The sequence below is a fragment of the Ursus maritimus genome, unplaced genomic scaffold (assembly GCF_017311325.1).
Source record: "Ursus maritimus isolate PB19 unplaced genomic scaffold, ASM1731132v1 scaffold_14, whole genome shotgun sequence".
NCBI classification, from domain to species: Eukaryota; Metazoa; Chordata; class Mammalia; order Carnivora; family Ursidae; genus Ursus; species Ursus maritimus.
The window spans coordinates 56464709-56477944 of NW_024423786.1; the positions used below are offsets into that span (position 1 = coordinate 56464709).

The 13236-nt window shown below is 60.8% G+C and overlaps 1 protein-coding gene across 1 annotated transcript in view; it reads left to right on the plus strand.

The window, feature by feature from the left end:
• BTBD2 (BTB domain containing 2) overlaps positions 1-13236 on the plus strand; it is a 28358-nt gene that overhangs the window by 2956 nt on the left and 12166 nt on the right. Inside the window, 1 exon segment of the mRNA XM_040628301.1 lies at positions 6-191. Within this exon segment, the coding sequence (XP_040484235.1) occupies positions 6-191 (186 nt within the window).

The following is a 13236-nucleotide window of genomic DNA, read 5'->3' on the forward strand; positions in this document are numbered from 1 at the left end:
GCGGCGGGCGGGGAGCGGGCGGCCGAGGAGCCGGGGGCGGCGGCGCTGCTGCGCGAGCCCGTCTACAACTGGCAGGCCACCAAGCCCACGCTGAAGGAGCGCTTCGCCTTCCTCTTCAACAACGAGGTGCTCTGCGACGTGCACTTCCTGGTGGGCAAGGGGCTCGGCGCTCAGCGCATCCCCGCGCACAGGTGGGCCGCCGCCCCGGGACCCCGCCGTCCTCCGACCCCGCCGTCCCCCGGCCCTGGGATCCGCCGCCCCCCACCCCGGCCCCGGGCCCGGGCCCTGCCATCCCCAGGACCCAACCGCTCCGGGAACCCGCCACCCCTCAGGCCCCCGGGACCCCGCCAGGCCCGCATCCACCCCTCAGGCCTCTGATACTAGCCATACCCTGGCCTTGGGACCCCCACCTCTCCACCCCCCAGCGGACTGCTGGCTTCATGATGCCCAACCCTGCCGCCCAGTCCAGGATCTCCAGGCACAGCCACCCCCACCATCCTGCCCCCGTGACCTCCTGCACCAAGTGCCCCATCCTTCCCCGGTGGTGATCCCCAGGCCCCCACCAGACCCCCGCCTCTTGAACCCAAGAGCCGAGACGCCTAAACCACATAACCCCTCAGTGATCCCAGTTCTGTGACACCCCAGCCCCATATCCGCCCCGGCCTCCAGGCTTTCTCTCTGAAAAAGGGGGCATTGTTGGCCCTAGTCCGGCCCCCCTGCCAGTCTCCAGGGTGCAGCCCCCAGACTCCCGGGCAGGGTGGGACTGATGTCCATTCCTGGTCTCTCGGACTCTGCTCCCCCTTGTACTCCAGGGAGCTGGGGGTTTGGGGCTCCCTGGGAGGGCTTCATGGGGGCAAGGGGACTGGGGGGGGTTCTTGCCCCTGGCCTGGAATGTTCCGCAGCCTGCCGTGAGCAGTCCTCCCTGCCTTTCTGACATGTGGCCTTTATTTAACCTGTGCCTTTGGGATGTTTCTTTCTGGCTTTTTCTTGGTTATTTATGCACACCTGGGTCTAGATTCCTGTGTGCAGAAGGTTCCAGGCCTGTGGTTGGGTCCCCAGGACCTCCTGTGGCTCCTCCCTCCCCTGTGTGTGTGCAGCCACGTGTGCCTCACCCCCACCCAGGCCTGGAGTAGGGGGACTGATCCGTGTGCGGGTCCCTCCCAGAAGCGCCCCCTCCCTCCCGGCCTCATGCCCATCCGTGCTTCTAAATGAGTGCTCAGCCCGGTGGCCTTTAAAGCTGGCCCTTCCCTCACCAAGCCGCAGGGAACACATGGAAGAGCAAGGTGAGGCTGCAGGACTCCCGCCTGCCTGACCCAAGCCCTTTGGGGAGGGGGCCAGGTGGATGCAGCTGGAAACCCCACAGGGAGGGGGGAGAGGGACCTCAGGGTTTCTGCTTCAGGGGAGCGAGCGCCCCCCCCCTCCCCGGGCACCACTAACCTTAGGACATGTACTCGATTGTGCGTGGCTGTCGGTGGTGAAGAAGGGTTGAGGGAGGTGGGCGTGGGGACCCCCAGAGAAGTGGGGGGAGGGGTGTGGTGCTGTTGGGGCTCAGGAGAATGGCAGGGCAGCGGGTGGCTGGGAGCAAGGGCTCTGGTAGGAGGGTCAGCCCGGCAAGATACTTAGGTTCTCTGAGAGCAGGAGGAAGATACAGGGCCCTGAGAGGAGATGACAGGGATCCGTACCCCGAGCCGGTGGTGCTGAGCAGGATGGGGAAGGGGGGAGACCTGGAGACCAGAGGGCCTGGGTAGGCAGCAGGGGCCGGGGGCACTGTGGGCAGAGGAACAGTCTGCTTTGAAGGGGGCCTGGCTGTGGGTGGAGGCTGCAGGAGGCAGCTTGCTAGGGGAGGGAGAGTGGGGGGCTCCGGCTCCAGCATCCTAGGGAAGGACAAGTGTGGCAGGGACGCGTCCAGGGCCGAGACACCTGGTGGAGAGACGGCCAGAGGCCATGTGGGTCTGGGGTCTGCAGCATGTGGGAACAGAGCAGTGGGAGAGGATGGGGCAGCCTGGGGGGCTGTGGATGGGAGAGGGGGGTGGTGCTTAGGAATGGCTGTGAGAAGTCACCCTGAAAGTGGGGTCTGGGATGAGGCTCTTCTGGGCACAGGGGATACATGCCTCCATTCCGACATTCACCTTCACCCACTGGACCCGTGGCTTCTCACACCAGTGGCCTGCCACACGAGTCCCGAGTCCCCAGGGTGGTTCTCTGCCTTGCCGGGAGCTTGGCTTCCGCTGGTCCCTGCAGGCGTCGGTCGTCCCCGGGCCCCAAGACTCCCTGAGCGTGTATGTTTGATGTCCAGACAGGGTCTGGGTCAGGATGATGGCACTTTTCTTGTCCCATTTGCCCTGGCATTGATGCCCCACTATTTGGGCTTTACTGATAGAAGATTCTAGTTCTTTTTCTTTCTTTTCAGCCTTTGGGTTGTGATTTTGTACACACTGGTGAAATTTTACCTGCAGTGGTCAGGTGATGACTGCCCAGCAAGTAGCCCTGGGCTTTCTGTGCCTCAGTTTCCCCACCTGTGAACTGGGACTGACTCCACCCCAGGCCTTTTGGCAGGATTGAGTTGGTGACCCAACCAAGTGCTTGTCACGGTGGCCCAGGTGAGCTTAAATATAGGTGGAGATTTAATCCAGGGCGAGAGGCAAGTAGCCCGAGGCCGTGGTGGAACAGAGGCTGAGTCCGGGATGAGTGTGGAGGAGGTGGGCCTCGTCCCGGAGCCTGGCTGGGGCTGGTGTGTGCAGCTGCTCCCCGCCCAGGCCCAGGTCCCAGGAAGTGATGGTCACCCGACCGTGGGGATACCTGGCATACCCCACCCGAGCCAGGGGCCAAGGTCAACTTCAGCGTGATGTCGAGCAGCCATCAGGGACCCCTGATGGAACGGGACCAGAAGGGCACCTCGCCTCCGTGTGTCCTCCCCAAACCCATAACCCCAGTGTTGTGGGTTGAATGGTGGCCCCCCAAAAGGTGTGTCCACATGCCAGTCCCTGGTACCTGTGAGTGGAAACTTATTTGGAAAAAGGGTCTTTGCAGATGTGGTTAAGTTCAGGGTCTCGAGGTCATCCTGCGTTATCTGGTGGGCTCTAAACCCAGTGACGAGTGTCCTTACAAGAGACACGGCGGGGAGACAGAGGAGAAGCCCCATGTGACCATGGAGGCAGGCACTGGCATGCTGCGGCCACAGGCCAGGGTGCCCCGGGGCCCCGCAGAGCTGGAAGAGGCAGGTGGGCCCTCCCCTGGCGCCTCCCAAGTGAGGGCCCTGCCACACCTCGATCTGGGACTTCGGGCCTCCAGGCTGGGGGAGGATGAACTGTGGTCGGGAGTTGCCCAGCGCGTGGTACCCAGCTAGATCAGTCTGGGAAACCGAGAGCTCCAGACTGACCCCAGGAAGGCACCTGACAAACCCAGATCGGGGACGTCCTGGAGGCTGTCAGGGTCACGGGGAACAAGGAAAGGTGAAGATACTGCCACGCACTAGGGACACCTAAGGAGGTGACCAGATGCCACGTGGGACCCCAGGTGCTGTCCCGGGGCAGAGAGAGGAGTCAGCACCAGAACACGGCCAACTGCCCCCTCCCCCCCCCCCCAGCAGGGGCCCTGGGCTCGGGTGGGCATGGGCTCCGGGCACAGGCTGACCTGGGCAGGGACAGGAGGGCCGGCATCCGTGTAGGCTGAGGAGTGGGCCCTGGCCCCTCGTCCGGGGGCTCTGCTTGGCCTTCATCCTGCACTGTTTTCCCCTCACTTTTTCCTTCTAACCTCCTGACGACGGCGCCTCCATCGTGGGCTGTTGGCCTGCTCCTCTCCTTCCCTGCTGCCTCCCGGGCCCCGGGAGAAGGCCTGGCATACAGTAGGTGCTCAGTAACTGCACGGCACCCACGCTGCCTGAAGCAGACGTCTGCGTTCCCTTGCCGCTGGCTCTGAGGCAATGCTGCGTGTCTCCGGGGTGGGGCAGCCCCTCTGTGAACGCTGGACGCTCGCACAGAATCCGTATCTTAGACATCCGTGCTCGTTCATCACGGAAGATGGGGCACAGCGAAGGCCAGCTGGGGGCAGTCTGTCTGTCTGGGGTCTCATTTCATCGGTCAATCGTGTTCTGCGTAAGAGAACGTGTGATGACTGTGGCTTCACAGTCGGTCTTGAGAGCTGCTGGGGCCCATGTTCCCAAGTTTATTCCTTGTCAAGACTTCCTCAGGGGTCTCACATTTACCCTTCGGGCATCGGTCACCCACTGCATCAGACACATGGTGCTAGTGGGAAGCATCCCTGTCCCTGTGCAGCCGACAGTCCAGCCCGGCATCAGCCAACTTAGGTAAATGGCCACGCAGCCTCTGTTCCCCGGACTTAATTCTGCCCCCAGGATGGAGCAGGTGTGGACAGCCCATCAGTGAATGAGCACGGCCATGTCCCAATAAAACTTTATTTGCAGAAGCAAGTGGTTGGCCGGCCCCTGGGCAGACTCATGGTTCCTTAGGGTCTCTAGAATCAGCTTGTCATGTGCTGAAGGCGTTTACTGGGAGGACGGGTCCCCCCCCAGCGACACCAGGCTGGGGAGAGCGAAGGTCAGGGTGCGGATCTGGGAGCGTGATATCTCTCCATCTGTTCAGGGTGGTTTTTGTGTTCCTAGGACAGTTTTGTGGTTTTCTACATACAGCTTTTGCACCTGTATTGCTGATTCTTGCTCACTTTTTTTCCCTTCTCTCTTGTGAATAATCTTCATTATATTTTTCCAGCTGGTTCTTGCTGGGAAGCTATATGTTTTTTGCATATTTATTTCTATCTGATTTGCACAGTTTCTGTCCAGATGCTTGCTCATGTTAATAATTGTTCCATGGATTCTGTGCTCTGGCACCGTCCGGTAGACTTTCCTATGATGGTGGGAATGTTCTAGATTTGCACGGTCCATCGCTAGCTGCACGTTGCTCCTGAGCGTTTGAAACATAGCTGTTGCAACTGAGGAGTTCAGTCTTTAATTTTTAAAAAATATTTATTTATCTGAGAGAGAGAGAGCACAAGCCAGGGGAGGGGCAGAGGGAGAAGCAGACTCCCTGCCGAGCAGGGAGCCCGATGCGGGACTTGATCCCGGACCCTGGATCATGACCTGAGCGGAAGGCAGACGCGGGACCGGCAGAGCCCCGCAGGCGCCTTCTTACTGCCCTTCTGATCCCGGGACGTTGCTCCACAACGGAGGAGAGAGCGAGGTGTCTTTGCTTTTCCTCAACAAACGGGGCCACGGATGCTGGTTTCCAATAGCTTCTCTCACATGTCTCTCGGTTCGTGCTTGTGGAGAGTTTTCGTGAGGTGTGGGTCCCAAGCCCCTTTCCTGAGTCGGGTCTGTGCGGACTGACGAGTGTCTACGGAGAAGGTGTGCGTGGCCGTGTGGCCGCCACCCCAGGGGCCGTCCTGCGCACTTGCTGCCGTCAGCGGCCTGGCTGTCCGGTTCTGCTGTTCTTAGAAATTTCACGTAGTCATAGTGAGACAGCATGTCGTCTTCAGTCTGGCTTCTTGAAAGTGTTTGAGGGGCCCTGGGTGGCTCGGTGGGTGAAGCGTCTGCCTTCGGCTCAGGGCATGATCCAGGGGTCTCGGGATCGAGTCCTGCGTCAGGCTCTCTGCTCATCGGGCAGCGTGCGTCTCCCTCTCCCACTCCCCCTGCTCGTGCTCTCTCTTTCTCTCTCTCTGTCTCAAATAAAATCTTTAAATTAAAAAAATTTTAAAACGTTTTTGGGATTCATCCACGCTGTTGCGTGTATTCGTACACTCGACCCTTGAACCACGGGGGGTTGGGGTGCCGGCCTCCCGCACAGCCAAAAATCCACGCGTACTTTCCACCCTCACACCTCACCCACTGATAGCCTAGTGGGCCGCGAGCCTCACGGTTACACGCGCAGTGGGTTAACACGTGGTTGGCGTGCTTTATCTGTCATGTGCTGTGTTCTTAGAATACAGAGAATCCTAGGAGGAGAAAGGGCGTTTGCGGTCCCCGTGCTGCCTTGACTGAGAAACTGCGTGTGTGTGTGGACCCGCGCTGTTCGAGGGTCGGCTACAGCCCGGTTACCTTTTTTTAATTTTACTTTTATTTATCTATTTGTTGGGGGAGGGGCAGAGGGAGAGGGAGAATCCCATGCAGGCTTCACGCTCAGTGCGCAGCCCGACATGGGTCTCACGACCCTGAGACCATGACCTGAGCCAAAATCAAGAGTCCGAGGCTTAACTGACTGAGCCACCCAGGCACCCCGGCTCAGTTACGGTGATCACTAAAGTAATTCGGGCGGTCTCTGAATCCCGCCGCAGGGACGGGCCGCGGTGGGTCCGTTCACCAGCTGCCGGGCGGCCGTGTCGGTTCCTGCGCTACTGTGAGTGACGCTGCTGTGCGCGCTGGCGCTCGAGTCCATGCAGACGCGGTTCCTTTCCTCCTGGAGAAGTACCTGGGAGCAGACCCTTGGAATTCGGGGGTAACTCTGACATTCAACAGTTTAAGAAAGCGCCAGCCTGGGCGGCTCAGTCGTTAAGCGTCTGTCTGCCTTCGGCTCAGCTCATGATCCCGGGGTCCTGGGATCGAGCCCCGCATTGAGCTCCCAAGGGGCCCCCTGCTCAGCGGGGAACCTGCTTCTCCCTCTCCCTTTGCTGCTCCCCCTGCTTGTGCTCAATCTCTCTCTTTCAAATAAATAGATAAAAATCTTAAAAAAAAAAAAAAAAAAAAGGAAAGCACCAGCCTGCTTTTCCAGTGCGTCCATGCCATCGGCCCCCGCGGTGCTGGCCTCGCGGCTGCGCTCCTCCCTCCTCCTCCGTCTTCTGGGAGAGTCTGCCCGCAGTCACCGTCCCTTCTGAAATGTTTGGGGGGCTTCCCTCCGGGGAGAGGTCTCAGGGGCCCGTTCACCTGTGCTTGCGTGTGTTCCAAGCTTCTCCTTCGGGAGTCTCCTGCGGTTTGCGTCTTCCCAGGACATCATCCCTTTGTCTCAGCTGTTCTAATGTGTTGGCATGAAACTGTTCTGAAAGTCGTTCCTCTTCTCGAGCGTCCGCAGCGATGTTCCCGGCTTCGCTGCTGGTTTCAGCGGCCTGCGTCTCTTCCGTGGGCAGCGGGTTCTGTGTGCCCCCGTGGCCAGGCTCACGAGGTCTCGCTGTCCCGTCAGCTTCCTTCTCTCCTTGGGTTGGGTTTGCTCCCCACTGTCTGGACGCCTGAGGCAGAAGCTCCCCTCGCTGATTCCCGGGCTTCGCCTCGTGGATTCACGACGTTTGCTTCTAACAGCTCCTCTTTCCCCGTGGCGGGTCATGTTTTCATTTTCAGGGCAGCTGAGATCTTTTCTCGTTTGCCACACGTTGCTTCCTGCACCTGACGTGTGTTCATTCCCAAACACATGGGGATGTCTCGGATTTCCCTTGGTTGTGGACGGACACTTTAATTCCTCCGTCTGGGGAGCGCGCTCTGGCTGATGTCGGCACGGGCTGTGTACTCCTGGTGACTGTTGTGTGTGCACGGGGAGGGCCCCCAGAGGTGGGTCGATGAGGCCGCCTCTTCCAGGCTGGCCGCAGTCTGTGCCCCGCTCGGCCGGCCTTCCAGAACAGTCCGGAAGCTCCAGGTCTGGTTGTCCAGTTGTCAGTTGTCTTTCTCCTTCAACACTCAGTTTCTGCTTCGTGTATGCGGGGAGGCCGTTGGCAGGTGCGCGCTTGTCCATGACTGTCCCCTGTTGCAGAGCACTGGCCCCCCGAGCTCAGGAAATAGACGTCTTCAGTGAGATCCTCATCCCGACGCCCGTCGTGTCGGATTCACTCGGTCTCTGCTTACGGGCTGTGCCTTCCTCACCCCCCCCCCCACTCTCACTGTGTCTTTGCATGTCACGCGGTGGCGTGCGTCCTTCCCAGGACATCGTGGCCAAGGCCCGCCGAGGCCAGCCGGCCCCACGCTGGGGGGCAAGTTGACGCATGCCTTTTTGCTCCGCGCGCCCCCACCGTGCGTCGTCTGGTCCCAGCGCCCCTGTCTCTTTTCTGTTCTCTGCCACCACCCCACCACCCCACCCCACACCCCACCCTCCCCGGCCTCCCGCCTCCGGCAGCCCTGGCCCACCTCCAGACTCCGCACCACTCGCCGCGCCCGCGCACCTCGTGCAGCATGAATGCGTGTCGCCTCTGGGTTCTCTCTTCAGGAACTCCACGCCCAGTGGGCCTCGGCGGCACCGTCACTTCTTGTGTGGTACAGCGTGGTCATCGACCGTCTCGGGTCCTATTCGAACCCAGTCCCAGTGAGTAGAGAAATCCAAGACAGGACATCAGGACCGTCAGACCCGAGCTGGCATTGACATCACCCAGCCCCGGCCCCCAGCCCAGGCCGAGGAGCCTCTGGGAACCAGTCTGTTGCCCTTTGTGGCCGCAGACATGACTGGCAAAGAACCACTATCCAAGCAAGACCAGGCCTCGCAGCACCGAACTGGTCTATCGCAGCCCGCCTCCTTCCTGGTGTGACTCCTCGACAGGGGCACCAACGCATGTTTCCCCGATTCCTGCAGGCACCTGCAGTGGGATCCGCCCTGGGACCATAGATTGCCTTGCCACGCGCTTCGTGGCCGGACGCCTCTGGTAGGCTGCAGGGCTCAGTGGAGTTCTGGGCGGGTCACAGTGAGCAGGAACGCCAGCCTTGAAGCGGCACGGGCACTGTGACCACCGCCATCCCGCACCGGAATGGGGATCCGGTCAATTTTACAGAAGCCGAGGCGGTGGAGAGATGGAACGGAGCCGGAAGCCAGTGGGATTGGGAACGCAAGAGCCATCGTAGAGCAAGGCCTGGAAGGCCGTCTATGTCCGGGGCCCCCGCCCCCAGAATGTGCTTGGAAGCCAAACACAGCCTTACATGAGCAGCTATAACTCTGTGGGGTCAGGGAGACCCTGGGCCGAGGAGAGCAGGGATCGAACCCGCGGTGCCCGGCCCCACCCGAGGCCAGCGTCGGGGACCCTGTGACAGGCCGGCCGGCAGGGGCGCGAGGAGCGCGGTGCCTCTTCACGCGCGCGGCGGCATGCACCAACCTCTGAGGGGGCAGCTCCCCAGGAGTGCTGGGAACGGGAGACCAGCGGAGGGAGCCGTATGGCTGGAACCCCAGCATCCCGAGTCCAGTCTAAGCCAGGGGTTTCCTGACTGCTGCGACCGCCTCCGTCTTGTGTGTTTTTAATGAAGCTCTGCTATTATTTTACTAAAATTACGATAAACTAACCAACAAGGGGCGCTATCTGGCTCATCTGGACGAGCAGTGGAACTCTTGGCCTCGGGGGCATGAGTTCGAGTTTACGTCGGACTAGAAATTACTTACATAAAACTTTAAAAAATACAATGCACAGCAACCCGTGTGTCACTGCAAGCGTTTTAGGCGTTTGCACGGCACGAACGCACGCTTCACCCGCCGTCCTCAGCACGCTCTCCACCTCCGTCTCAGAAGTTCCGCTCCTCCCACACCCCGAGACCGCTGTTGCCCAGGGAAGCACTGGGACTCCCCAGCCCCGGCCCCAGCCCTGGCTCTCACCACCAGCTCCTCTCTGTGTGGACGAGACTCACTCTGGGACCTCCTGGGAGTGGGGTCCCAGGATGTGTCCCTTCTGGCTCCGGCTGCTTCCGCTGAGCCGGGCGTCCCGGGGTCCGTCCCGTGAACATTCTAGCGTGTGGCGGACACTGGAGCGCGCCTCACACCACGTGCGGGTGGTGCCGCTGTGAACAGGGGATACGCAGGTACTGTCTTTGACGATCCCCTACGCTCAATCCTCGCACAGAGCGCTGCTGGAACCGCTGGAGTCACGCTGTGAGACCTCCTCCATGTAACTCCGCAGAGGCGCCCTACGCCTGGCGTTCCACCTGGCCTGCTACAGGGCCCGGTCCCCACCCATCACTGATCTTCTTTGTTATCTTCTTTTTGTTTTCTGTGTTTTTCATATTAGTGGCCCTGGTAGGTCGGGAAGGGATCGCTCATCATGGTTGTCAGCTGTTTTTGTCAATGAGAGTATTTTTACAAAAGAGTCTGTGGCTGCTCTGTACAACACCAGCGGCACCTGCCCACCTGCCTTTGGATCGATAAATCTGGAGAAGTTACATGGTGACAACGAAAACGGTGAGACTGTTCCCCAAGAAATGCTTTATTTGTCATCGGGAAGACCTGGCAGTTGCACACAGGACCCAGCACGCAAGGACTACGGGCATCCACGGGGCGAGAACGAGGACCAAAATCCCACGCTGCAGAGGAGTGATGGACAGCGAGGAGAGAAGAGGTAGCGTCCCAGGCAGCAGGTCATGGGCCCAGAGGCACAGCCAGCGCTCACAGCCTTGGACACGGCAGATGGGGGTGGCTTGTTCTGTCCTCTACACTTGCTGGGACTTCCACTGTTTCCTTCTCTTTCCTTCCTCCCTCTCTCTCTCGCTCTTTCTGTGAGTCAGGGCCGTCTTCATAATCATAAGAGAAAAACCAAACTCTGCATTTAAAAGATGTTTTCACTGTTTGAACAGTCTGTGAAGTTCCCCACCACGATCTACTACGTCGGCATTTCTGGAGCGAGAGACCTGTGCTCTGCGGAGGGGAAGAGCCCAGCCAGCCCACAGCCCGCGCTTCCCTGCTCAGAGCAGGCGGCCCCTGACCCAGGCGCTCACTGCTCTGATGCGAACACACTTGAGCGGAATTTTGAGTCTCGAGAAGAAAAACTAGTTCTTACACTGTCTTACTTCTTCCACAAGCCCTGTTGACCACAAAGGCGAGAATGGGGAGCACACACGCTGCCCGGGCGGACCCGAGCCCACGAGCTCACGGAGGAACCAGACACAGAAGGCCACGGCGTGTCGCGTCCACATGTGTGACACGCTCCAGAACAGGCTCCTCCACGGACGGGAGGCTCGTGGGGCCGGAGAGGGGGAGTGATGGGGACGGGGTGTGCATGAGGCAGCACCGACAGTCGCCAACCCTGGGACACTGGTACAAACCACGGACGGGGCACTATCAATGGGTGGACCGCCAGTATGTGAATTACGCCTCAGTTGAAATATACAAAAACTGAAAATGGGGTGGGGCCTCCAGGGGCTGTTCAGAGGCGGGCCTGGAAAGCTTGCGGGAGCCGGGGGCTCTCCGGCCTCTTCCTCAACTCCGGGCTCCATGTCTGACAACACCAGGCCCCTCTGTCCGCCCACCGTGAAAGATCAGAGTCTTACTTGAGCAGCGCCAGGAAGCGGCCGGCTCCGTCGGGCAGCCGATCTCCGTGGAGGTGGTGGCCATCCCCGTGAACATGGCGTCGAGGCGCGCACTGCCCACGGCCAGCACGAACCTGGCGTGTCAGAGAAGAGCCGGTTACCCGCCACCGGCCTGCCTGTTCCCGACTCCCGAGTCTGGGGGCCCAGGTCCCCCACAGGAGGTGCTGCGGGGAGCTAGGCCGGCCCCGGCAGACATGGGCCCAGAACAGCCTGGTGGCAGATGCTTCCAGAAGGAGACGCTGGGGAGCAAGGAATGCAGCCGGCGCCACAGCTACGCAGGCCCCCTGCGGCTCCGCCCCAAGCGCTACGCACGCACCACCTGCGCCAGGCTGTGGTGTCCCCCGTCCTCCCACTCGCCCCCAGCGTCCAGGCGTGGGTGTCCCCCATCCCCACTCACCCCCACCCCCTGCGCTCAGGCTGTGGGTGTCCCCATCCCCCACTTCCCACCCCCGCGCCAGGCTGTGGATGTCCCCCCCCCCACTCAGGCTGTGGGTGTCCCCGTCCGCCACGCACCGCGCTCAGCTGGGCACTAGGGTCCTGGCCATCTTGGAGGAGGCCAGACACAGGTTAAGTGCACAGACAGATGGGAGGCGGGTCAGGCAAGGCTTGAGCAGGGACATGGGAGCAGGTCTGAGGCTGCGGGAGGGCATCGGAGCCTGGGGAATGGTGGGGAGCAGGGAGCATTAGGTAGCTGTGAGGCCAAAGGGTTCATCCAGTGTGATGTGACCACACGGGTCCCACCGCCCACATGATTTCTCAGCTCAAGGACAGGAAGGCCCAGGGTGAGGACAAGCAGTGAGGTGCCCACCCCCAGCCGGAGCACTCCATGCCGCCCCGCTCTGTGCTATCCACCGCGGTCCCCAGGGCTCACCCTGCAGTGCGTCTGCCCCAGAGCACCCGTCTCTGGAGTCCACAATGCCCCTGCATCACACCCTCCCGGGGTCTCTGGGAGACTGGGTCCCAGCCACTGGGTCCCAGCCACTGAGGCAGGGGTGGGAGATCCGCTTCCTGGGATAGCGGTCTCTGTGTGCGAGATGGAAAGTTCTGGAGCCGGGGGCTGCAGGACAGGGTGAGTGAGCTGCAAGCCGCGGAGCTGTGCGGCTTAGAAGACCGGTTACGATGGTGACTCTGGTTGTGTGTGTATTTAAAAACTTTAAAGAAGAACAGAACAATGACAAACTGCCTGAATGAGGCGGGGAACACCTAAGTATTCTGGGAAAGGGGGTGAAGGCCAGGCTGCCCTGCTCAACACGTCATGCTCCCAGGAAGGGCCGAGCCCTGGCTTCCTCCATGTGCCCCCAGCGGAGTTGTGTGTTCGGCTGCAGCGGAGACAGGCGTGTCCTGGAAGGTGCAAGCCGGTTCTCCTCCCAAGGACAAAGGGGTGACACGTGCAGGGGGCCAGCATGGATTCTGGGGTGCTGACCTGGAGACAGAGGGCGTGGGGGACCAGAAGCAAGCACAGGCATGTGGGGTGCGCTCCAGCTCTGTCTGCTGGGAAGGGCTCGCACACGGGCACTATTCGAGGGACGCCAGCGCCGGAGCTTGGTGTCGCCCCACACCAACAACGGGACCTGTTCCCTGAAGACCTGGTGGGTTCGAGGCCGGAGCAGGGAAAGGATAAGAGGAGCTTGGAGTATCTGAGGGGCAGGAAGTAAAGAAATGCTCCAAGCGTGACAGGGAAGCGTTAAGAGGATGCAGGACGGCCAAGTCTGGGGCACCGTGAGCCACCAACAATACGGGCACTGGATAAAGCACGTGCCCACGCCACGCGGACAGAACGATTACGCCACGGAGTGAGCAGAGCAATGAGAAGAGGGCACAGCTCTTTGCCTTTAGAATTCCAGCTAACATGTAGGGGCAGTTATGACGCGACGATCACCACCCGGCAACCATCCGAGCTAAAGTGTCCGGAGAACCCTCATCCCTTGCCGGACGGCCAGCAGGCACCACGGAGAAGACACTGGGGGAGTGTGCACAGCCTCACAGTGTCCCCGGGAGAGCTGCTCAGAGGGGCGGTGCTGTGCTCCCGACCA